This window comes from Ornithorhynchus anatinus, chromosome 5 (assembly GCF_004115215.2).
Source record: "Ornithorhynchus anatinus isolate Pmale09 chromosome 5, mOrnAna1.pri.v4, whole genome shotgun sequence".
NCBI lineage: Eukaryota > Metazoa > Chordata > Mammalia > Monotremata > Ornithorhynchidae > Ornithorhynchus > Ornithorhynchus anatinus.
In genome coordinates, this window is record NC_041732.1 from 68,783,497 (window position 1) to 68,808,869 (window position 25,373).

Sequence of the window (25,373 nt, forward strand, 5' to 3'; positions counted from 1 at the left end):
ACTGTGTACGTACCTTTATATTATATTACTTCCTCCTAAACTGTATACTCCTCGAGGTGAGGGATTATGTCTACTGTACTCTTCCAAGTGCTTGGTTCAGTGCTCCGCACCCCAGTCGGAGCTCATTAAATATTGCCAATTAACCCTTTTAGCATCCTACCTTCTCCAAAGCTAGGATTCTGAAGAAATGTTCCTTTAAATGGCTGTCATATTCCCTGAATTAGGCCATACTGAACTGCATTTACCCAAGTACATCATTCCAAATGCTTACATTAGCCCTATTTGCTCTCTCATCCCACAGTGCAGTGAAAGTATACTTTAATTCTTGCACTCATTAAAGGCTTTCTAATTGTTATTTTCCCTAATGAAAACACCCAAATTAAAATGTCACATTAGAATTACAGTATGTGGAGTTTACTTCTCCAAGATTTATCAGCAGCAGCAGATGGGGAAAGCACTGGAGCATCAGGCCCATCCAGAGAGTAAAGGGTAGGGTAATGCGGAGAAGGAGATTGGGGAACACATCAATTTTGGAAACGGCTGTAGGCCTTGCAAGCACACAAACTGTGACCCCATGCTGCAAGTCAGTGGCCCGGAAGCTTTTCAAGATCAGTCCCTCTAGTAAGCCTGGAGCAAATGATGGAATAATGCACCCGGTTTACCCTCCCTCTCCCACAAAGACACAGACGATGGTGTGTTAGGCGAATCTAAACTTGTCAACACAGGTCTCTTTTACACGGAACTGTTCACTTTAATGTGGCCACAAAGTAAAGAACATTGAATTACTTCCGGTTAGTAATAAACTGCCTCATTTGTCTTCCTAGCTAAGGGGTATTTTGTACTTGGAAGTACTAAGTACAATACTCTATAGGGTAGGCAAACTCCCACGACACTTTAGAGTATGTGCTTAACAAATACAGTAATTATTATTATTATTATTACTACCAATCTGCCTTTCCTATAATTTGCCTCAATTTTATCTTTCTGGCCCTGGCCCATCAAAATCAGCAATGTCGGAAGCTATTGTGAAAACCTCCACACTGCAGTCAGCAAGCCTGACTACCTGCATTTTAAAACAACAATGACATTTGTAATCAGAAATGTATAAAAGATAAAAACTTCTGAAACCGAATGCATCACACATCATGACTCAACTGAAAACTCGGGTTAAAAGACTCCTTGGCTTCAGGATAATCAATAACCTCTAATCTATAATGCAGTAGAGAGAAGAGTCCTCAAGTGACTCAGACCACTCATGTCTCCGGAGGAACTGGTAGCTACTGGCTAGTTAGTCATATGAACAACAGGCAAACGGCCAAACAGGTCTATGACACAATCCAAACTTTTAACCAATCTGTTTTCTTAAAGTTCTCTAGACCCGAACTTTACTTTAACATCCAATAAGGTTATCAAAAGGGTCAAATGAATCTTAACTAAAAAGCAATGCGTCTAGCTTTTAATTGATTTTGTTCAAAAAAAATCAATGAATCATGACTTCATGAGAAGGGGTACTTTAAAAGACCAGTAAATAGCCTTCAGAATTAAGAGTTTAAAGTGAGAGAAAGCTCAATACTGCTGTAATGTCTTAAATCAGTCCTTTGTTTAAAAGGCCCAGTCCTTTGTTTTAATGAGAAGCAGCTAGCCTAGGGGACAGAGCATGAACCTGAGAGTCAGAAGGACCTGGGTGCTGATGCCAGCTCTGCCATTTGTCTGCCGTGTGGCCTTGGGCAAGTCACTTCACCGTGCCTCAGTTAACTCATCTGTAAAGACGGGGATTAAGACTGTGAGCCCCATGTGGGATAAGGACTGTGTCCAACCTGATTGGCTTGTATCTACTCCAGGGCTTAGTATAGGACCTAGAACATACTACGCGCTTTAACAAATACCATAAAAATAAACGTGGCAAAATATTGATTTTAGGCTGGTCTTAATATATATCTCTCAAATAAGATACACTACAAATTTGCCTCAAGCAGGTGGGATACCACATATTTTACTGAAAATGCAAATTATAGCCAACGTCTCAAATGGAAATTTTTAACTTCTAAATTTCTTCCCCAATTTCTGTAACCAAGGAGTAAAACCTGAAAGAATTTGATTTGGACAGGATAAACAACTCTTGTTGAAAGTTTCAGATTAGGCTAATATTACAACAGAGAGAGTCTGTTTCCGCCAACCAATTCAAGGAGACAGCTCCCCAGGTATGGAAAACATGAATGCACTAGTCACGCACTATTTGACAAACTAAACAAGGGGAAGCCTGCTTTGAATGTTAAAATCGGCAAGCATCTCTTTCGGTTTTCAAGCTCTAAAAAGTGTTTTGGGCTCTTATTTATAAATTCACCGTATTATTACTGAGCTCAATTTTGTTCCCTGCTTAGGGGGACAATGGGTTGTCTTCACTATGCCCATTGAACACAGCCAAGGATGTTGCACTGCAAGAAATGGGACATAGCAAATGGTACATTTGGGGATAGGTCCTATTACTTCACTATCCTAGCACATCTCAAAAAGGCATTAAATATTAAATATTGGGAAGCAGCAGTATATGTAACTGTTACCCAAAGCCAAAACAACTCTCAAATGAAGAATAAGGAAGGGGCGGAGGTAGGTTGCTTTTCTATCCTAAAAAGTATTGGCCCTTTAATAGCTCTCAAAAAAAGAGGTAGCTCACAACCTACCAAATTCACATACTTCTATAACTACTCAGGACAAGACACCCTTGGGTTATCCTTTATTTTTATGAGATAAAAGTTGGCAGCGAACAGATTCCCTAGTCAGGGACAGCACAAAACACAAAACAGGAATCCTTGCCTGCACCAAGTAGCCAACACTCAGCCAAAAGCCACTCTTACTGCTCATTTGTAATTTTTTTATAGTATTTTAAGTGCTTACCAAGTGCCAGGCACTGGTAGATAGAAGGTTGTTGGGTTGGACAGAATCCTTGTCCCACACAGGGCTCACAGTTTTAATCCTCATTTTATAGATGAGGTAACTGAGGCACAGAAGTCAAGTGACATGCCCAAGGTTCCACAGAACACAAGTGGTGGATCTGGGATTAGAACCCAGTTCCTTTTGACTCCCAGGCCCCTGCCCTATCCCCTAGGCTACATTGCTTCTCTTACAATTTAAGAAAACAGCAGTGCCCTAGTTAACATCCTTGTTTACCTGGAACTCTGAACCTAAATCTAACACAATTGTAATCTGGATTTGTGGAAAGGCAAATCCAAATTGCTGGTTCTAGAATTCTGGAGTAAAATAAAATGACAATTAAAAAGTACCAGCCTTTTCTATAGTGAAAAGCCATCAACTAAACTGAAGTATTTTCCAGTTCAGTCGGTTTTAGCTAAAATGTGAACAAATCCTTCCAAATGCGGATTTTAATGAAGTAATACGTTTCAGTAACCCTATTGTTTTCCCAGCCCTCCTCATAAATTTAACACAAGTTTTATCTAAGTAGTTGCCCTGATTTCTTATCTGCCTTTTCTGAAAAATCCACCTTTTTAATTCTGCTCTCTCTCCCTACAACACTTCACTCCTCTAATACCAACTGTGCCTCACTCTTATCTCTTTCCCCCCCATCAACCCCTTGTTCACAACTTCCTGCCTCCCCTTTCATATCCAACAGAATGCCCCTCTCCCCATCGTCAAAGCACTACTAAAATGAAAACTCCCCCAAGAAGCCTTCCCTGACTTCCCTCTCTACCCTATTTTCCCTTCATTGTGGAAAGAACACAAGCCGGCGTGTGAGAGGTCCAACCAACTCTGTCACTGGCCTGCTATATGACCTTGTGCAAATCACTTAACTTTTCTGTGCCTCAGTTTCCTCATCTGTAAAATGGGGATTCAATACCTATTCTCCTCCTATTTGGACTTTTGGACTGTGAGCACTAAGTGAGATATGTACTGTGCCCGACCTGCATATCTTGTATCTACCCCAGCCCTTAGTACAGTGCTTAACACGTAGTAAGGGCTTAACTAACCCTACAATTATCATTATTACCTAGGCGCTTGAGTCCTTACCTCCAAGCAAATACACTTCCCCCCCACCTCTGCCATGGCAGTTTCATACATATCTTTATACTTGGTTGACTAACGATAATTTATTTTAATGTCCGTCTCTCCCACCATATTATAAGTTCCTTGAGGGCAGGGATCATGTCTACTTTATGGTGCTCTAATAAATGCTTAAACAGTGCTCTGCACACAGAAAGAACTCAAATTTGATTAATTATTCATTTCAACTATATTTAGCTTTATTTGCCTTCTGAATTTTTGAACTTCATTGTCCAATTCATGTTCCAAATCTACCAGTGACTTGAAAGATTTTCTTCCCAAAGTATCCAACTTAGAGGGAGTAACTTCAGGCATCAAAAGAATTGGGCTCAGAAACTTTACATGAATACATTTAAAATATTTTTCCTACACTTTCTGGTTCACAAACATTCAAATAATTCTTCCCTTACTCAACTATATTTCATCTCCCCTGACATTCTGCTGCTTACTCACTTCCTACAAGTGACTATGTTGTATTCTGATCAAGGACCGAGATGGCAGTGTTAAAAATGCTTTTATTTAGTGTTGGATCAAACCACCCAAGCCCCAAATTCTATTTATTTGCTTTAGATACTCTCTGAACCACAAAGAAAAATGAAATATCTGTACTCACTTCAGAACTTGTAAAAGTCCGGGTGTCACAGATGTTGGTCTGACCATTCCCGCTCCACTGATGGTCCCTAGTTGGACTTGAGGGTAGTAGACAGTTCGGAGGGCTAATTTTGAGGACTGAAGCCTTGTCTTAATGACTTCTAGAGGACAGGTGAAAATAGCACCCACAGTGCCCCCACACCTGTAAGGCAAAATTCAACAATATCAGAAAAAATGCAATACAGACCAACCCCACATTACAGCCACATTCCTCAAAAGCATGGCTGTCTTATGGGCCATTTTTCTCATAGGTTTACAGATTATAGGTCAGTATCTGCTCCAAAAACCTCTGGAAAAACAGGAAATTATTTATTGAGCCCTTACTGCAGGCAGAGAACTGTACTAAGCACTGGTCAATCAATCAATCATTCATCATCAGTGGTATTTATTGAGTGCTTACTAGGTGTAGAGCACTGTACTAGGCGCTTGGGATCGTACAATATATCAGAGTTGGTAGTCACGTTCCCTGCCCACGTCGGACGGGGAGACAGACATAATATAAATACATTACAGATATATATGTAAGTGTTCTGGTACTAAATGAAAGCATTCTTTTCCTATATTTCATTCTCTGTGTTGATATATAAAAAACCAACAAAAAGCACCCTACTCTGAACTGGATTTTGTTACCGAGTTTTCAAATTTCAGGACAAAAGTTTCACTAGAAAGACGACTTCGGGTTTTGCACTAATTTTATCCTTAGTCTAAAATAATTAATTAGCTCTCAGTGTATAATGTCCCTCTTTAAACCAGGTTCAAGCAGCAGAGAACAACAGAATTCCCTAATTATGACTTTCATCGCTAACTATATGCTGCAGATAATCAAATTGCAAGATATCATCACTGAAACAATTCCTGGGCAAAAGAAGGAAAACAGATAATAGGGCAACCTAAGGTTTCCCTTTATTTAAGGAAAAATTTGTTAAATCATTTCCTGGTTACATCAAACATTACAAGTAGCTTTTGGTCAATTACAGATCAATTTTCTTGTGGATTCAATCATGCCTTATGTAACCGTGTCTGCCATTTTCTTTGTAAATCGCCATAGTACTTTACTGGACTGCCCTGCACTTTGTGATTGCTCATTTACTGTTGAGCCCTGAATGACTAACCTAGATAGTAAACTATGCCATGAGGTGAAATTTAGAATTGCAGTGACCCAGTTGTCCAATTAAAGATAACTCCTGATGATTTTCATTCATTCATTCATTCATTCAATCATATTTACTGAGCGCTTACTGTGTGCACAGCACTGTATTAAGCGCTTGGAAAGTACAATTTGGCAACAAATAGAGACAATCCCTGCCCAACAACAGGCTCACAGTCTAGAAGAGGGGAAACAGACATCAAAACAATTTGACAGGCATCAATATAAATAAAATTCTAGATATGTACACATCATTAATAAAATAAATAAAATAATATGTACATATATACACAAGTGTTATGGGGCGGGGAGGGGAGTAGAGCGGAGGAGGAAATAGGGGCAGAGAAAAAGGGAGGCTCAGTCTGGGAAGGCCTCTTAGAGGAGGTGAGCTAGCTTTCAGTAGCGCTTTGAAGGCGGGGGAAGTGTGCTAGTTTGGCGGAGGTGAGAAGGGAGCGCATTCCAGGCCAGAGGTAGGACGTGGGCCAGGGATCGACGGTGGGACAGGCCGGAATGAGGCCCAGTGAGGAGGTTAGCGGCGGCAGGGGAGCGGAGTGTGCGGGCTAGGCTGTAGAAGGAGAGAAGGGAGGTGAGTTAAGAAGGGACAAGGTGACGGACAGCTTTGGAGCCAACAGTAAGTTTTTGCTTGATACGGAGGTTGGCAGACAACCACTGGAGATTTTTGAGGAGGGGGGTGATAGAGCGTTTCTATAGAAGAATAATCAGGGCAGCAGAGTGAAGTATAGACTGAAGTGGGGAGAGATTTTATTCTTCATTGGAAAAATTTTGGTATTATGGTATGTACCATGAATAAAAAGGTAGCAACACAAAATTGGGAAAATGTTTTCAGAAAGAAAAAAATTCTTGTAGTTCCACATTTGTAGGGGCAACTAACAAAATATTTACTTACAAATTGCTTATTCTGAATCAAATACCTTTACAAATACATGTCACCAATCATATTTATTGAGTCTTGTGTACAGAGCACTGTACTAAGCTTGGGTAAGTAAAACAGTTGGTAGACACGTTCCCTATTCATTCACTCATTCAATCGAATTTATTGAGTGCTTACTTTGTGCAGACCTCTGTACTAAGTGCTTGGAAAGTGCAATTCAGCAATGAATAGAGACAATCCCTACCCAACGGGCTCACAGTCTAGAAGGGGGGAGAGAGACAACAAAACAAAGCAAGTGGACAGGCATCAATGTAAATAAAATAGAATAATAAATATGTACATATATACACAAGTGCTGTGGGGCAGGGAGAGGGGTAGAGCAGAGGGAGGGAGTAGGGGCAATGGGGAGGGAAGGAGCAGACAAGGAGCATGCGGTCTAGAGGGGAGTCAGACATTAAATTAAATTATAAATACGTATTTAAGTGGTGTGGGGCTGATGGTTAGGGAAACAAAGGGAACACATCCTAGATCAAGGGTGATGCAGAAGGGAAAGAAAATCTGGGTTCTAATCCCAGCTCGGTCACTTTACTTCTATACTTGGGTAAATCATTCACTTCTCTGAGCCTCAGTTTTCTCATCTGCAAAATGGGGATTAAATACCCATTTTCCCTCCTACTTAAACTGTGTCCAACTTGATTATCCTAAATCTATCCCAGCCCTATTACAGGGCTTGGCACTGAGTAAACTCTTAACAAATCACACAACTGTTATTATTAGTAATATTATATTCCATTTTATTTCTCCCACCTTTTTGCTAATGCACACTAATTTGGTCATTATTAGATTTTCTTCTCTTCTAAATACTAGGTTAGATGAAATACTTTTTTTTCTCTTCACTGGGAAAACAAACAGGATTTTGGACCCTGTACAAATCCAATATTAGAATAAAATACATTTTAAGAGCTGAAATATCAAATTTATTCAAGAGACATGAAAGACTGCATCACAGTGAGCTCTGGTTCTATTAATAATTCAAAAAAGCCAACAGTGATCAACATTTTTCTTTTTGCCCGCTTGCCAAGGAATGAGGATAATTACAACAACCATCATAGCCATAATTTAATGTCTCCAGCCATCTCTTCCTTTAATCCCACATGAATATTTTTCTCATAAAATGCACTTAATATAAATTTAAGATATTAGGTGAGGCCTCAATTCAATTGGTATTACATATTGAGGCGAAACAGTTATATACCCTTATATCACAACAGAGCCTATCTTTGCTATAAAAACCTTGTTATAACGAGTACCTTCTGAAATTTTTATAAGCTGTTATTAAGGTGTCACCTATAGTAACTCATGTTTTCCAGGTATTCCATATACCAAAATAATTTCACTTTTCATCTTTAGTACTTGAATCAATTATTATAGAAAATAACCTTCCTCTAGAACACAACTAGCAGATAAACATGTTTCAAAGTCCTCGACTCTTGATTTTTTTTTTAACGTTCCTAAGTATAGTTGCCTTTATTTCCCAGATGCTGATTCTCCTAAGGGCCTGGGAGTTCTGCAAAGTATTTTCTTTATTCAGTGAGCTATTTTCATCTCTATTCCCAAGTGAGATGGGGCACAGGAAGTGTCATCTGGAAGAAAATGAGCAGATTCAACAGGATGTAAAGTACAATTGCTTTAATTTAGTGTTCGGGTGGTACTTAAGGACAGAACTTCTTGACCCATGAAAACATCTGTCTTACTTCAAACCATAAACGTTTGGCAACATTTGCATGAATTAATGTTAAGATGTATTACGGGGAGTTCTGACTTAGGGTATGTTTCCATTTTAGACAGAATGCACAATTGGGGAATGTTCCCCCCAACATGATGCAGTGTAAGAAAAAAACAGCTATGCCCACAGTCACTAGTACTATTCATTCAATAGTATTTATTGAGCGCTTACTATGTGCAGAGCACTGTACTAAGCGCTTGGAATGAACAAGTCGGCAACAGACAGAGACAGTCGCTGCCGTTTGATGGGCTTACAGTCTAATGGGGGAGACAGGCAGGCAAGAACAATGGCAATAGAGTCAAGGGGAAGAACATCTCGTAAAAACAATGGCAACTAAATAGAATCAAGGAGATGTACATTTCATTAACAAAATAAATAGGGTAATGAAAATATATAGTTGAGCGGACGAGTACAGTGCTGAGGGGATGGGAAGGGAGAGGGGGTGGAGCAGAGGGAGATGGGGGGGAAAGAGGGTTTAGCTGCAGAGAGGTGAAGGGGGGGCGGTAGAGGGAGTAGAGGGAGAGGGGAGCTCAGTCTGGGAAGACCTCTTGGAGGAGGTGAGTTTTAAGTAGGGTTTTGAAGAGGGGAAGAGAATCAGTTTGGCGGAGGTGAGGAGGGAGGGCGTTCCGGGACCTCGGGAGGACGTGGCCTGGGGGTCGACGGCGGGATAGGCGAGACCGAGGGACGGTGAGGAGGTGGGCGGCGGAGGAGCGGAGCGTGCGGGGTGGGTGGTAGAAAGAGAGAAGGGAGGAGAGGTAGGAAGGGGCAAGGTGATGTAGAGCCTTGAAGTCTAGAGTGAGTTTTTGTTTGGAGCGGAGGTTGATAGGCAACCACTGGAGTTAAGAAGGGGAGTGACATGCCCAGATCGTTTCTGCAGGAAGATGAGCCGGGCAGTGGAGTGAAGAATAGACCGGAGCGGGGCGAGAGAGGAAGGGAGGTCAGAGAGAAGGCCGACACAGTAGTCTAGCCGGGATATAACGAGAGCCCGTAGCAGTAAGGTAGCCGTCTGGGTGGAGAGGAAAGGGCGGATCTCGGCGATATCGTAAAGGTGAAACCGGCAGGTCTCGGTAACGGATAGGACGTGTGGGGTGAACGAGAGAGACGAGTCAAGGATGACACCGAGATCGCGGGCCCGAGAGACGGGAAGGACGGTCGTGCCATCCACGGTGATAGGGAAGTCTGGGAGAGGACCGGGTTTGGGAGGGAAGATGAGGAGCTCAGTCTTGCTCATGTTGAGTTTTAGGTGGCGGGCCGACATCCAGGTGGAGACGTCCCGGAAGCGGGAGGAGATGCGAGCCCGAAGGGAGGGGGTGAGGACAGGGGCGGAGATGTAGATCTGCGTGTCATCTGCGTAGAGATGGTAGTCAAAGCCGTGAGAGCGAATGAGTTCACCGAGGGAGTGACTGTAAATGGAGAACAGAAGAGGGCCAAGAACTGACCCTTGAGGAACTAGTAATGAGTTTTCCTTAACTCAGGGTTCATCAGGAACATAGCCCCCAAAATTGAAGAATTGACTAATCCCGGCTCTGTCACTTGACTACATGGAAGTGGAAGTTTAAAAGACCACTAAAACTGAGAACAGTGCTATGAAGAGCCTGGAAAAAGTCATGAACTGTGCTGATGTAACAACTGTCATAGAAATACAAATTGCCAACTCTATGGTGTTTCCAGTGACAATGTATGAATCCAAAAGCTGGACAGTGGAAAAAAAAAGGATAGAAAGAACATCGATTCTTTTGAAATGTGGCGTTGGAGAGGGCTTTTGCGAATACCATGGACTGCCCGAAAAACAAACAAATGAATTTTGGAGCAAATTAAACCGAAGTGGTCTTCGGAAGGCCAATGACTCGACTTAGATTAGCACATTTTGGACACAATCAGGATGAATTCTCTGGAGAAGACACTAATGCTAGGAAAAGTCCAGGGAAAACGTGGAAGTGGCAGACCAGCAGCTAGTTAGCTAGAAACCATAACAACGATAACGGAAGAACAATTCGAAAGGTTGCAGATTATGGCGGAGGACGGGATGTTTTGGAGAAAGTAGATCCATGGAGTCTCTATGAATCGGAAACGACTCGATGGCACTTAATAGTAATAAAGTTGAGAAGGTGACAATTTACGTGCAGTAGTCTTTTCAGGGGAATAAAGACAGCAAAAGAAAGGGAAGGAAGAGATTGCCAAATACTTTAAAGGGTGGAGGAATTGCATCATGTCTGTCAGAAGCAGTTGCAGTGTTCCTATAATTGATGTATTTGTTAAGTGCTTACTATGTGCCAGGCACTGTATTAAGTGCTGGGGTAGATACAAGTTAACCAGGTTGGACACAGTCCCTGTGCCACACAGGGCTCACAGGCTTAATCTCCATTTTACAGATGAGGCAACAGACACAGAAGTGAAGTGGGTTGCCCAAGGGCACACAGCAGACTGGTGGCAGAGCCAGCATTAAGAACCCAGGTCCTCCTGACTCCCAGGCCCGTGGTCTATCCACTAGGCCTCGCTGCTTCTCAATACAATAATGATGGTATTTGTTAAGCGCTTACTACGTGCCAGGCACTGTTCTAAGCACTGGGTTAAATACAAGGTAATCAGGTTGTCCCATGTTGGGCTCACAGTCTTAATCCCCATTTTACATAGGAGGGAACTGAGGAACAGAGAAGTTAAGTGACTTGCCTAAAGCCACACAGCTGACAAGTGGCAGAGCTGGGATTAGAACCCATGATCTCTGACTCCCAAGCCCTTGCTCTTTCCGCAAAGCCACGCTGCTTCTCCTAATAATAGTCTTCCCCTATTAAATCCCAACACACCAAATCACAGCAACTCATCAGCCAGTCCTCCTTTTCACTTATGTATGTACACTCAATTGTACAGTCAATTTATTCTGAACATACTATTTGTAATTTGGCTTTGAACCTCTCATCTTCCCCCCTCATTCTCCCTTCCTTCTGCATCACTTACGTACTTGATTGACAGGTGATTGACTATTATTTTATTAAATTTCTCCAGGGACAGACACTCCACTACTTTCCTTGGTGGTTTATTCCAGTAGTGGTAGTAAATGAATTTATTGAGCACTCCCCGGGTGCAATGCACTCTTCTAAGTGCTTGGGAAAGTACGACAAAAGCAGAAAACATGATCCCTGACCACAGGGAGTCTGCATTCTAATGTTAAAAACATACATAAAAGTCAAATTACAAATAGGATGTTCCAAGTTAACTGTACAATTGAGAATATATATATATATGAAATAAGGGATGGTATTAATAATTAAGTGATAGAGTTGACTGATGGGTTGATATGATTTGGGGTGTTGGGGTTTTCTGGGGAAAGGTTTGTTGGGGGAGGGATACATTAAGGCTTTGAAAGTGGGGAAAGCACTGGTCTGACAGATTAGGGGGATTTCTGAGTTAAATGGTTTTTATTATGCACAACTAAATTTTAAGCCTTTCCTGGAAATGAACTGGCTTTCATAAATACCTTTAATATACTTGCAGACATAATTGTCACCTCTAAACCTTTGCTTCTTCAGGCCAGCCATTTTGAAACATTCCTGAAGTAAAAAAATCCAAAGAATGACTTTAAAATGGAATAGCTTGGGGAGATTTGGATAAAGCCTCTTTCCTTTCACTGATTTAAAAAAAAACTACAAACTTAAAATCTGATACCATCAGATGAATGAAATAACTGTCCAAAATGTGTATCAATAGGGAATGCTATTTATTATTTAGTCAAGCCCTCCCTTGTCACTGGAATCATAAAGTCATTCCTGGGAAAGGAGATATAAAACATCTCATAAAACAGTGGTTACTGCACGTACATCCAATATGACCAAGTTTAATTTGCAATGGAAAGTTTCAAGTTGTTTTTTGACATCAAGTCACATGCCACAACAGTAACTCACACAGGGGACATTGGTCAGAACTGACCTTTTTAAAACAAATTATCAAAGAAATTGTTAAAATAAGAATCACTTAACATAAAGACTTGTAAGGATATTTTCATTTTCTCAGTGTTGACAATTTTGTTAAACAGGTTTCCCATGACTTTTAAATTTCCCATTATCTTCACTGAAATAGCAAACTATTTTTACTACCACCAAGCAGTGCACCTCTCCAAACAGATATCTATTTTATTTCGAGTGATTTTCCTAACTGGTCAAATAATGTTGTATGGACTAATAGAATAGCATTTTACACAGTTATTTATTTTCCCACAGTGAATCCAAGTAACGATAACAATCCTAAATCCAAACTAGATGCACAAGAAGCTAAACACAATCCCAATCATAAGTTTATCCAACTTATTACTCTATTTGTTTTCTTATTTTACAATATTAAGACTGCACTCATCTTTCATCGCTTCAGATAAAGGCTACTAAGTACAGCAGTGGTCATGTTTCAATCAACAGATGCAGCACGGCCTAGTGGAAAGAGCACGGGCCTGGGAGTCAGAGACCTAGGTTCCAATCCCGACTCTGACAATTGCTGGGTGATCTTGAACAAGTTATTTAACTTCTCTGTGTTTCAGTTTTCTTAGCTGTAAAACGGGGATTTAAATACCTATTCTCCTTCCTACTTGTTCCTGCTTGTGAGCTCCATGAGGGACAGGGACTGTGACCAATGTAACTGACTTTTACCTACCCACCTAGCACTTAAAACAGTTTTTGATGCATATTAAGCGCTTAACAAATACCATAAAAACAAACAAAAATACTATATTAAATGGCTTGGAAGTTCTCATGAGAATTCACTATATGAAAACTAGTTAGAAGGTAGGAGTAGTTTATAGGAATATATATCTCACCAAACATCCCCCAATCCACCCCCTACTTTCAGTTTTGTATGTCAAGAATTCTTAAGTAATTCGAGACATTTAGAAGTCAACTAGTACAAAAAAAAATAAAAATTCAAAATTCCATCCAGGTAATGGTTGACACCTAAAAAAGTCATTTACCCTCTATAGGTTGCATACCTCATTCATACAATCATTCAACTGTATTTGAGTGCTACTATGTGCAGAGCACTGTACTAAGTGCTTGGAATGTACAATTCGGCAAGATAGAGACAATCCCTGCCCAACATTCTCACAGTCAAAACGAAGGAGACAAACATATCCTACTGAGAGCTCACCTCCTCCAGGAGGCCTTCCCAGACGGAGCCCTCCCTTTCCCTCTCCTCCTCCCCTTTTCCTCTTCTCCCTCCCTCTGCTCGTCCCCCTTCCCCTCCCGACAAAACTTGTGCATATTTGTATACATTATTTATTACTCTATTTTGTTAATGATGTGTATATACCTATGATTCTATTTATCTTGATATTGATGCCAGACTACCTGTTAGCTCCTGTTCACACCTCCTTCCTGCCCAGAACCCCCTCCTGTTTCACACTCATCACATCATCTCTCCATCTTCAAAAACCCTCTGAAACTACATCTCCTCCAGAAGATCTTCCCAGTTGATTCCTGGTCTACTAATCTCTCCTCTTTACATTCCCCCTAAATGCCATTTTGGCATTTCTGCCTCACCTCAGCACTCAAAACCCCATAGCACTTATGTTCCTATCTTTATACTCTATTAGTTCCTTGTAGCTGTAATTTGAGTGTCCATCTGCTTTGCTAGATTGTAAATTTGGATTAAAATACTTGCCAAGCTTTCATATTTTCCCCTCTTGAATTTCACTCGATTGTCCTGCCTTCATCTCCCTGGCTTGGAACTCCCTTTCCACATCAAATTGACCACTGGCACACGTACGCACATGTCCTGTCTCTCTATTTGCTAAGCACTTACTATGTGCCAGGTACTGTACTAAGTGCTGGGTAGATATAAGCTAATCAGGTTGTATAGAGTGTAAACTCACCCTATAGACTGTGAATTTAATGTCCTCCAACTCTGTTATACTGTACTCTCCCAAGCGCTTAATATACTGCTCTGGTCGCCGACCTCTCGCCCACATCCTGCCTCTGGCTTGGAACGCCCTCCCTCCTCATAACAGACAGATATTTGATCTCCCCCATTTCAAAGTCTCATTGAAAGCACACCTCCTCTAAGAAGCCTTCCCTAAGCCCTCCTCTCCTCTCACTCACTTCTGCATCACCCTGACTTGCTTCTTTCATTTATCCTCCCTCCCAGCCCCCCAGCAAATGTATACATCCATAAACTATTATGTACGCATAATAATGTGTCTCCCCCTCTAGACTGTGAGCAGGGAATGTGTCTGTTGAACTCTCCCAAGCGCTTAGTACAGTGTTTTGCACACAGTGCTCAATAAATACCATCAAATGAATAAGTACTTAATACAGTTGATCGATACAGTCCATGTCCCACATGGAGTTGTTTTAACCCCCATTTTACACATGAGGTAACAGGCACAAAGAAATTAAGTGATTTGCCCAAGTTCCCACAGCAGACAAGTGGTGGAACCAGAAATAGAACCCAGGTCCTAGTGACTCCTAGGCCCATGCTCTATCCACCAGACCAGGCTACTTCTCTTCTTGAATCCCACCTCCTCCCACAAGTTTGCCGGGTTAATTTTCCACCACCCTGAAACATATCTTCTTTCAACCAACCCTAACATTTACGAGCTTATTTACACCCTATTTAGTACTCATGTCCACATAACTCTTCAATTTTAGTTTTAACTATTCTCAGTAAAACTATTTGTATGACCCTATCTCGTGTACACAGCGTAAAGTCCTTGTGGGTTAAGAACCTGTCACTTAGATATTCTGTACTTCCCAAGTGTTTGACCAATAGATGCTACTATGACCATTACTTCTACTAAAATAACTGCTAATTTTCTTTAGACTTCACCTTACTTGCTCTACCAATTTAATCAGAAATAAACAATGCTGCCTGGGGCTCCTTCTCCCTCCTTCTTCCCTCTAGACTGTAAGCTTGTTAAGGGAAGGGAGCATGTTTGATCATTCTGTTGTATTGTACTCTCCCAAGCTCTTAGGACAGTGCTCTGCACATAGTAAGGGCTTAACAGATACCGTAATTATTATTATCAATTAATCAACCTCTTTATGAATCCCCTAAACTCCCAGGGAGAGTTCACTGGTGAAGCTCTTTATCATGTACAGATTGTACATGTACAATTTTAATTCAGAAGTACCCCAGGTTGCATCTTGAATTCAACAGTTATATCTTAGCACTATTTTCATGTTTCTTCACTTATTACTGTATTCTTCTAAGCTTTCCACATTATTCCAAGTTAACTTCTGTGTGTTTTACCTCCTCTCCTAACCTCTTAGAGTGGCAGACACCACGGGACCTTCTAAGTACCTGAACGTAATATATGTTAGAAGTGATTGATAACAATGCTGAAGATCACCTAGAAAGACAACGGTTCTAAGTACCTGAACGTAATATATGTTAGAAGTGATTTATAACAATGCTGAAGATCACCTAGAAAGACAACGGTTCAAAAGTAGAGATGTGATAAGCATCTTTAAATGCTCTGGCTTAGTTTCTTTTAGCTATGTAAATCATGTGAATTTTAGTTCCTTGGAAAGATACCAGATGGACAAACAGTGGAGACTCAAGCTCTGTTTATATATAAAATACAGAACGTTATAAATTTATCCTCACGGTCCCAACTCTGACCTGGAGAGGTGTACCAGGGTGAGTCATTTTGACTGCCAATGCCCTTCAAAACTTGGCACCACTGATTTTTGGCTGAGTATCCTAACAATCAGAATGTGTAACGGGTATTGGGCAATAAGCCGAGATCAATAAATTATAAACCTATTAAATTTTTCAAGTGTTTTTTTCTACCTTAAGCTGCGATTCTTGAATTTCAACAATTTATACACACCTAACATGCTTTTTGTAACAAAAATAAAATAAGAGCTATGTCCTAAGGAACTTATTAAAACGTTAAGAAAAACCAGCACCTAGAGGGCACTGTAATGGAATACTTCCTCAGATTTACCAGTAGTTATTATTGCAGTGAGTTACATAATCTGTTGTAGCACCTGATTTTCAGGCTAGAAATATTAAGTGGTTTCAAAGACTTGATTTTTTTCTTTATATTCAAATGTATCAAAAGAGCTATTGCTTCATTTGTTAAAATTCTGCTTATATCGATAATGTCAAGTTTTCATCAAGCTCCTTAAAAAAATTCCAATTGTTTTCAATATGCGCATAAATGGTTGAATAGTGTCAAAGCACCTCTGAGTTGATCTGAGCTTTAGACTTAAAAGGGATTATCCTATTTTGCAGATTGGATTAGAACACTGATGTGGAAACTGCAGTCATTTAGTTTCCATTATGTTTTGCTAATCGTAATCAGAAGGTAACCTTCTTTCTGTAAAATTTCAAGGCCACTGAGGAGTAAAGGTAGGAAAAGAGGTGTACAAAATACATTAAGTGCTCAACAACAGTCTCCCTATCTCTTGGATTGCGGAGTATCCTGGGACAGGGACTGTGTCTGATCTCATGATCTTGTAACTACTCCATGTCCCCACAAGAATATGGCTGACAGGGAGGAGAGTGAGTGTCGCTAAACCACTACCACAATAATCAATTCCTCATTTGCTGTTCACGACAGGGAAGTCCATTACCAATCTACCTTAATGCTTCGTATATGGTAAACGCGTACCAACTACCATAATTAGTAAACAGTCACAGAACAGCAGATTCCTAAAGACCAATGGAGGGAAGCTTTGACTTTAAATGTGAACTGTCCAAATCTCCCAATTCCATTATCTGAGATGAACAATGCTAAAGAATCTCCACTTCAATCAGTCAATGTTATTTATTGATGGCTTACTGTGGGCAGGGCACTGTAGTAAGTGCATGGGGAGGCACAACTCCCCCAGCCAGAATCAGCATATCAATCACTGGCATTTCTTGAACATGAGGCTGCCAGGCACTGAGCTAAATGCTTGGGAGAGTACAAGTACCAAGTCCCGTGCTTGAGGATCCTTTTTTGGGGGGGAGCAGGTCGGGGAAAGGAAATCCTGAATGATAATAGTGACCTGCTTTTGGTTTTTTATTATATTTAAATGCTTCAGCATTGTAATAGTAATAATAATGGTAATTATTAAACACTTACTATGCGCCAAGCACCCCTTAAAGCGCTGCAGTAAATACAAGGTTATCAGGTTGTCCCACGCAGGGCTCACAATCTTAATCCCTCCCCATTTTACAGATGAGGTAACTAAGGCACAGAGAAGTTAAATGACTTGCCCAAACACACCCAGCTGACAAGTGGCGGAGATGGAATTAGAACCCACGACCTGTGACTCTCAACAAGCCCGCGCTCTTTCCACTAGGCCATGCTACTTCTCATAATGCTCCCAATTTACCTGCCTCGGTAAATTATCTTCTGTCGACACGTAATAATATAGTGGTGCTGCTTCGAGTCACTTTGCAAGTACTGTATCGGGGGAACCAAAGTGAATGAGGTTACAAAAAAGTACGATTCTGACAGGAATTCACATGCAAATTAAAGATTTATCTCAAGATGCACAGCCCCTGTAAAAACTGTGGGGACCCAGAACATTCCTGCAATCCACACAAATCCAAAATGCTGTGTCTTCCACTCAATCCGTGGTATTTACTGAGCATTTCCTGGGTGCAGAGTGGTACACTAAGCACTTGGGAAAGTTCAAACGACTTGGCAGACAAGATCCCTGCCCACAAGGAGCTTACAGTTTACAGTAAAGGAGATGAGACACAGCAACTCGAATTCACCTAAAATAACAATGCCAGTCATGACCCACACCCACTCGGTCACACCTATTTAACGGCTATTTATAAAAAGAGTGGCCTACTCAATTTTCAGCTCATGATGATGAGGTCAGTGATGATGCTGAAGCTTTTACAGCTGCTAAAGTCCACCCCTTTTGAAAGGCTACTGAGTCCTTTTACCTTAGAGGAAGACACTTTAACATTTACAGAACATTGGACAAATTAAGTGCTAAAGAAAATAACCACTCTGGGACTCCAATACAGAGTGACAACTTGCAGGAAGGACAGGAAACCCAATGGCACAGGGGAGCTGGAGCGCTCTGGAAAGCCAAGAATGGGAAGCAGAGTGGACTCGTGGATAGAGCAGGGGGCCTGGGAATTGGAAGGATTTGGCTTCTAATCCCAGCTCTAACACTTGTCTATGTGACCTTGGGCAAGTCGCTTCACTTCTCTGGGCCTCAACCTCACCTGCAGAATATGGGTTAAGACTGTCAGCTCCACATGGGTCATGGACTGTGTCCAAGATGACTTTCTTGTATCTACCCATACTTAGTACATTGCCTGGCACAGTGTAAGTGCCATACCATAAAAAGTGGTGATCTGGGAACAGGATGCATAAAAACTCAAAGCCAGGCAACAGTACCAGCCGGCCCAAAGTTTTGAGGGCGAACATCATTCGGGCCTATTGATGGGGAGGAAATACACTCCTTTCTTGGCCTACTCCCTCCAGTCATGCACAGACTCTAAAGGGAAAATCCAGGTGCCAGAGAAGCATGTGTGGGGAGCTGTCGATAAAGGGTGAGAAGTGTTAAGGAGGGTCCGTGACCACTCACGGCCCCCACCCAGGCACCTCTCAGAGACCGGTGTCTCTGCAGGCCACCCGTGGCAAAGGAGGGAAAAGACCCTTGGGGTGCTAAAAAGCAAGGCCAAGGGGACTGGGGACGAAAGGGGGGTGACCCATGAACACCGTTGGGGATGGAAACACAACCTGGGCCTGAGGCAGAGGGCGCGGAAATGCCTGCTCGTTGTGGGCAGGAAATGTGTCTGTTTATTGCTATACTGTAATAATAATAATTCTGGTATTTGTTAAGCACTTACTATGTGCCAGGTACTGTACTAAGCGCTGGGGCAGATAGAGCAAAATGGGTGAAGCAGCGTGGTTTAGTCGCAAGAGCACGGGCTTGGGAGTCAGAGGTCGGGGATCCTAATCCCAGGTCTGCTACTGGTCAGATGTGTGTCTTTGGGCAACTCATTTCACTTCTCTCAGTACCCTCATCTGTAAAATGGGGATGAAGACTGTGAGTTCCTCATGGGACAGCCTGATTACTTCGTTTCTACCCCAGCGCTTAGAACAGTACTTGGCACATAGTAAGCGCTTAACAAATACCAGTCATCATCATCACAGTCCCTGTGCCACGTGGGGCTTGTAGTCTCAATCCCCAATTGACAGACGAGAGAACTGAGGCCTGGAGAATAAAAATAATAATAAATGTGGTATTTGTTAAGCGCTTATTTTGTCCTAAGCACTGTACTAGGCGCTGGAGCAGCTACAGCAAATTGGGTTGGACGCATTCCCTGTCCCACGTGGGGCTCGCAGTCTCAATCCCCATTTTATAGAAGAGATAGCCGAGGGCCAGAAGTGAAGTGACTTCCCCAAGGTCTCACAGCAGACAAGTGGCAGAGCCGGGATTCTCCCGAGCGCTTAGTACAGTGCGCTGCACAGAGTAAGCGCTCGATAAATACGACTGCATCGATGAATGGGATGGAAAAGGGGCAGGGTGTGGGTCGGATAAGGCCCGCACAAACGGGAGGAGGGAATCCGGGTGTGGAAGCATCTGGGACAAATGGGCGAAAGGAGAAGGGGAGAGGGAAGCTGGGGGACGGAGGTGGGCAGGGAGCAGGTGGGGGGCTGGAAGTGGGCAGAGGAAAGCTAGGGGTCGGAGATGGGCAGAGAGGAGGTAGGGGTCGGAGGTAGGCAGAAGGGAGGTGGGGGTTGGAGGTGGGCAGAAGGGAGGTGGGGGTTGGAGGTGGGCAGAGGGAAGGTGGGCAGGGGGAAGTGGGGGTTGGAGGTGGGCAGAAGCTGGGGCTCGGAGGTGGGCAGAGGGGAGGTGGATAGTTGGGGGTTGGAGGTGGGCATAGGAGAGGTGGGGGTCGGAGGTGGGCAGAGGAAAAGTGGGCAGAGGGTAGGTGGGGGTCGGAGGTGGGCAGAAGGAAGGTGGGGGTCGGAGGTGGGCAGAAGGGAGGTGGGGGTCGGAGGTGAGAGGAAGAATAAAGGTAGTGGTCGGAAGGTGGGCAGAGCAAAGGTTAAGGGCCGGGGCTGGGGGAGGAGGGGGAGCAGAGCAGGGCAGGGCAGGGCAGGGCAGGGCGGTGGATCCCCCAGAGGGAGGGGGCCCTCGGGGCGGACAGGCGGAGGAAGGACCGGGACCCCGGGCTCACCCGCCGGCGAAGAGGTGCAGCAGCGTGTTCTCCTTCTGCTGAGTGGCCGTCGCCATGGCCTCCCGCGCCGGCGGCCGCTGGGGGGGCTCGGGGGAGCTCGGGGGGCTCGGGGGGCTCGGGGGGGGGAGCCGGCGCTCGGGCTCGCCCTGGGGCCGCCCAACCGTGGGTCCGGTTCAGGCCGGTGCCGGGGCGCCGCAGGGGGCGGCGGCGGCTGCCGTCACCGGCTCCATGGGAGCGGCGGGGGCTGCGGAGGGGCCCGGGGGGGGGGGGGGGTCCGGAGGGGCCGGGGGGATCCGGAGGGCCGGGGTACCGCCGCCGCCAAGGCGTCGACACAACCGACACTGCAGAGCCCGGCCGACCGACCGACCGACCGACCGACCGACCGCCCAACGCCGGCCCAACGCCGTCACGTGGCCGGGGGAAGCCCGCAACCGCTCACGTCACCGGGAGGGGGACCGGCGGGGCCGGGCGGGAGAGGGAGGGGGGGAGGGAGAAGGAGGGGAGAGGGAAAAGAGAGGGGGAGGGGGGGAGGGGGAAAGAGAGAGAGGGAGGGGGGAGGAGGGGGAAGAGAGAGAGAGAGGGGAGGGGGGAAAGAGAGGGGGAGAGAGAGAAAGGGGAGGAGGGGGAGAGTGGGGGGAGAGAGAGGGGAGGAGGGGGAAAAGAGAGAGGGGGAGGGAGGAGAGAAAGGGGGGGAGGGGGGAGAGAGAGAGGAGGGGGAGGGGGGAGGAGGGGGAAAAGAGAGAGGGGGAGGGAGGAGAGAAAGAGGGGAGGGAGGAGAGAGAGAGGAGGGGGGAGGGGAGAGAGAGGAGGGGGAGGGGAGGGGAAGGGAGGAGAGAAAGAGGGGGAGGGAGGAGAGAGAGAGGGGGAGGGGGAGAGAGAGAGGAGGGGGGAGGGGGAGGGGGAGGAGGGGAAAAGAGGGGGAGGGAGGAGAGAAAGAGGGGGAGGGAGGAGAGAAAGAGGGGGAGGGGGGAGAGAGAGAGGAGGGGGGAGGGGAGGGGAGGGGGAGGAGGGGGAAAGAGAGAGGGGGAGGGAGGAGAGAAAGAGGGGGAGGGGGAGAGAGAAAGGAGGGGGAGGGGGGAGGAGGGGGAAAAGAGAGAGGGGGAGGAGGGGAGGGGGGAGAGAGAGAGAGAGAGATAGAGGGGAGAATGGGGAGAGAGAGAGAGAGAGAGAGAGAGAGAGAGAGAGGGAAGGAGGAGAGAGAGAGGGGAGGGCGGGGAGAGAGAGAAAGAAATGGGAGGGGAGGAGGCAGATGGGAGGGGAAGAGAGAGAAAAAGGAGAGGGGGGAGAGAGGAGAGAAGCAGCGTGGCTCAGTGGAAAGAGCCCGGGCTTGGCTCAGAGGTCACGGGTTCGAATCCCGCCTCTGCCACTTGTCAGCTGTGGGACTGTGGGCAAGTCACTTCACTTCTCTGGGCCTCAGTGACCTCATCTGGAAAATGGGGATGAAGACTGGGAGCCTCACGTGGGACAACCTGATGACCCTGTATCTCCCCCCAGCGCTTAGAACGGTGCTTAACAAATACCAACGTTATTATTATTAGGAGAGGGAGCAGGGGGAAGAATGGGGAGGGGGAGGAGAGGAGTGGGGAGAGAGAGAAAAAGGAGAAGGGGAGGGAGGAGAGGAAGGGGGAGAGGGAGGAGACGAGAGGGGAGAGAGAGACAGAGGGGGGGAGGAGGAGGAGCCGAATTGTACATTCCAAGCGCTTAGTACAGTGCTCTGCACATAGTAAGCACTTAATAAATACTAAGGAGGGGAGGAGGGGGAGAGAAAGAGGAGGGGAGGAGGGAGAGAGAGAAAGAGGGGAGAGGGAGGAGGGAAAGAGAGGGAGGGGGAGGGGAGAAGGGGAAACTGAGGGAGAGAGAGAAAGGAGGCCAATCGGAGGGCAGCGGAGGAGTCGGGAGCCTGCCATGGGGGCCAAGGTGTGGGGCTCCTTCCTTCGCTCAGCCTCATTAATTGATGATGATGGTATTTCTTAAGCGCTCACTCTGTCCCCAGCGCTATTCTAGATACAAGGCCATCAGGGTTTCCCATGTGGGGCTCACTGTCTTCATCCTCATTTTACAGATGAGGGAACTGAGGCCCAGAGAAGTGAAATGGCTTGCCCAGGGTCACCCAGCAGACAAGTGGCGGAGCCGGGATTAGAACCCACATCCTCTGACTCCCAAGCCTGGGCTCTTTCCACTAAGGCACACAGAAATTCAGTGCTTACTGTGCGCAAAGCACGGTACTAAGCGCTTAGCACTGTAGTCCTGCACCAGTGTTAGTGCCGAGCTTATGGGGGGCCCAGGGACCCCAGAGGCCTTCTCAGGAGTCGGACCAATGCCGAGAGCCAGACAGGCCAAGTCGGGGAAAATGCTGAGGAGATAATATTGTTCCAACAGCCAAAGGTTCTCCAACATCTAATCCCAGAGACGCTTTGCAATCCTTGCATTTATTCACCTTTCCCTCAGACCCGTAGCACTCAATTTATTTACTCATAGGAAGATCCGTCTCCCCCTCTAGACTGTAAGCCCGCTGTGGGCAGGGAGAGTGTCTACCAACTCTGGTGAGTTGTGCTCTCCCAAGTGCTTGCCACAGTGCTCATCATACAGTAAGTGCTTAATAAATTGATTGAGCGATTCCAACTCCAGCCCACGCTTTCCATCGCAGGCACTTTGAGCATGCCTGCCACAGTGGCAGTTGGAGAGAAAACTGCCGAGCTAGATGCATGTGTGTACCAAATGGCCCAGCGTATATGCCATTGTGCTCAAACAAGAGCCTATAATAGCCTGTGCAAAACAGAAAACTAAGCTTTCCCTCCTGCTCCTCAGCAGTGAACCCTGTGAACCCGATAGGGAACCGAGTGAAGAGTGGATCAATTGGTCAATTATATTTCATTCATTCATTCATTCATTCATTCAATAGTATTTATTGAGCGCTTACTATGTGCAGAGCACTGTACTAAGCGCTTGGAATGAACAAGTCGGCAACAGATAGAGACAGTCCCTGCCGTTTGACGGGCTTACAGTCTAATGGGGGAGACGGGCAGACCAGAGCAATGGCAATAAATAGAGTCAAGGGAAAGAAGATCTCATAAAAACAATGGCAACTAAATAGAGTCAGGGTGATGTACATCTCATTAAACAAAATAAAATAAATAGGGTGGTAAATATATATACAGTCCAGCAGACGAGTACAGTGCTGAGGGGGTGGGATGGGAGAGGGGGAGGAGGAGAGGGAAGGGGGGAGAAGAGGGTTTAGATGCGGAGAGGTGAAGGGGGGGTAGAGGGAGCAGAGGGAAAAAGGGGGGAGCTCAGTCTGGGAAGGCCTCTTGGAAGAGGTGAGTTTTAAGTAGGATTTGAAGAGGGGAATAGAATTAGATTGTCTGAGGTGAGGAGGGAGGGCATTCCAGGACCAAGGGAGGACGTGGCCCGGGGGTCGACGACGGGATAGGCGAGACCGAGGGACGGTGAGGAGGTGGGCGGCGGAGGAGAGGAGCGTGCGGGGTGGGTGGTAGAAAGAGAGAAGGGAGGAGAGGTAGGAAGGGGCGAGGTGATGGACAGCCTCGAAGCCTAGAGTGAGGAGTTTTTGTTTGGAGTGGAGGTCGATAGGCAACCACTGGAGGTGTTTAAGAAGGGGAGTGACATGCCCAGATCGTTTCTGCAGGAAGATGAGCCAGGCAGCGGACTGAAGAATAGACTGGAGCGGGGCGAGAGAGGAGGAAGGGAGATCAGAGAGAAGGCTGACACAGTAGTCTAGCCGGGATATAACAAGAGCCTGCCGAGTGCTTGAGCACTGGACTAAGAGCTTGGGATAGTACTTGATAATAATAATGTTGGTATTTGTTAAGCGCTTACTATGTGCAAAGCACTGTTCTAAGCACTGGGGGAGACACAGGGTAATCAGGTTGTCCCACGTGGGGCTCACAGTCTTAATCCCCATTTTACAGATGAGGGAACTGAGGCACAGAGAAGTGAAGTGACTTGCCCACAGTCACACAGCCGACAAGTGGCAGAGCCGGGATTCGAACCCATGACCTCTGACTCCAAAGCCCGTGCTCTTTCCACTGAGCCACGCTGCTTCTCTTTGATAAAAACCAAATGAACAATTCTCTACCCATTTCTAAGGTGGACAGTGATGTTTGTTGTTCAGTCAGTAGTACTTTTAATCAGTACCAAGCACTATATCAAGCACTTAGTTCAGTTGAATTAGTAGATTTGAACCCTGCCATTAAGGAGTTGACCATCTTGCAGGGGAGGCCGACACTAAAATTGCCTTAGCATCAGAACACACAAAGCAGCTATAATGACTTAGAAACTGTGCAGAACATTCCTTCTCTTTCTCTCATTACCCCAGCAGGTTTTTTTTTTTCTTTAAATAGTATTTGTTAAGCATTTACTAAGTGCCAGGCACTATCCTAACTGCTGGGGTAGGTACTAGCTAATCAGGTTGGACACAGTCCATATCCCATGTGGTACTTACAGTCTCAATCCCCATTTTTACAGATGAGGTTAACTGAGGCACAGAGAAGTTAAATGACTTGCCCACGATCACACAGCAGACAAGTAGCAGAGTTGGGTTTAGAACCCACATCCTTCTGACTCCCAGACCTTTGCTTTATCTACTAAGCCATTCTCCTTCTGGAACGATTTGTCTTTTCCATCACTGTAGACAACACCACTATCTTGCCTGTTTCACAGGAAGTCATCTTGAATCATCTTTTTCATTAACCTCACAT

At 45.0% G+C, this 25,373-nt stretch overlaps 1 protein-coding gene across 1 annotated transcript in view; it reads right to left on the minus strand.

Moving 5' to 3' along the window:
- Positions 1 to 20,759, minus strand: part of SLC25A33 (solute carrier family 25 member 33) — a 29,933-nt gene extending 9,174 nt beyond the window's left edge. The window contains exons 1-2 of the mRNA XM_029066306.2: positions 20,659 to 20,759; positions 4,670 to 4,849 (exon numbers count right to left, since the gene is read on the minus strand). Of these exons, the coding sequence (XP_028922139.1) occupies positions 4,670 to 4,849; positions 20,659 to 20,714 (236 nt within the window). The 5' untranslated portion in view covers positions 20,715 to 20,759. The remainder of the gene's footprint in view (positions 1 to 4,669; positions 4,850 to 20,658) is intronic.
- Positions 20,760 to 25,373: the final 4,614 nt, after the last annotated feature.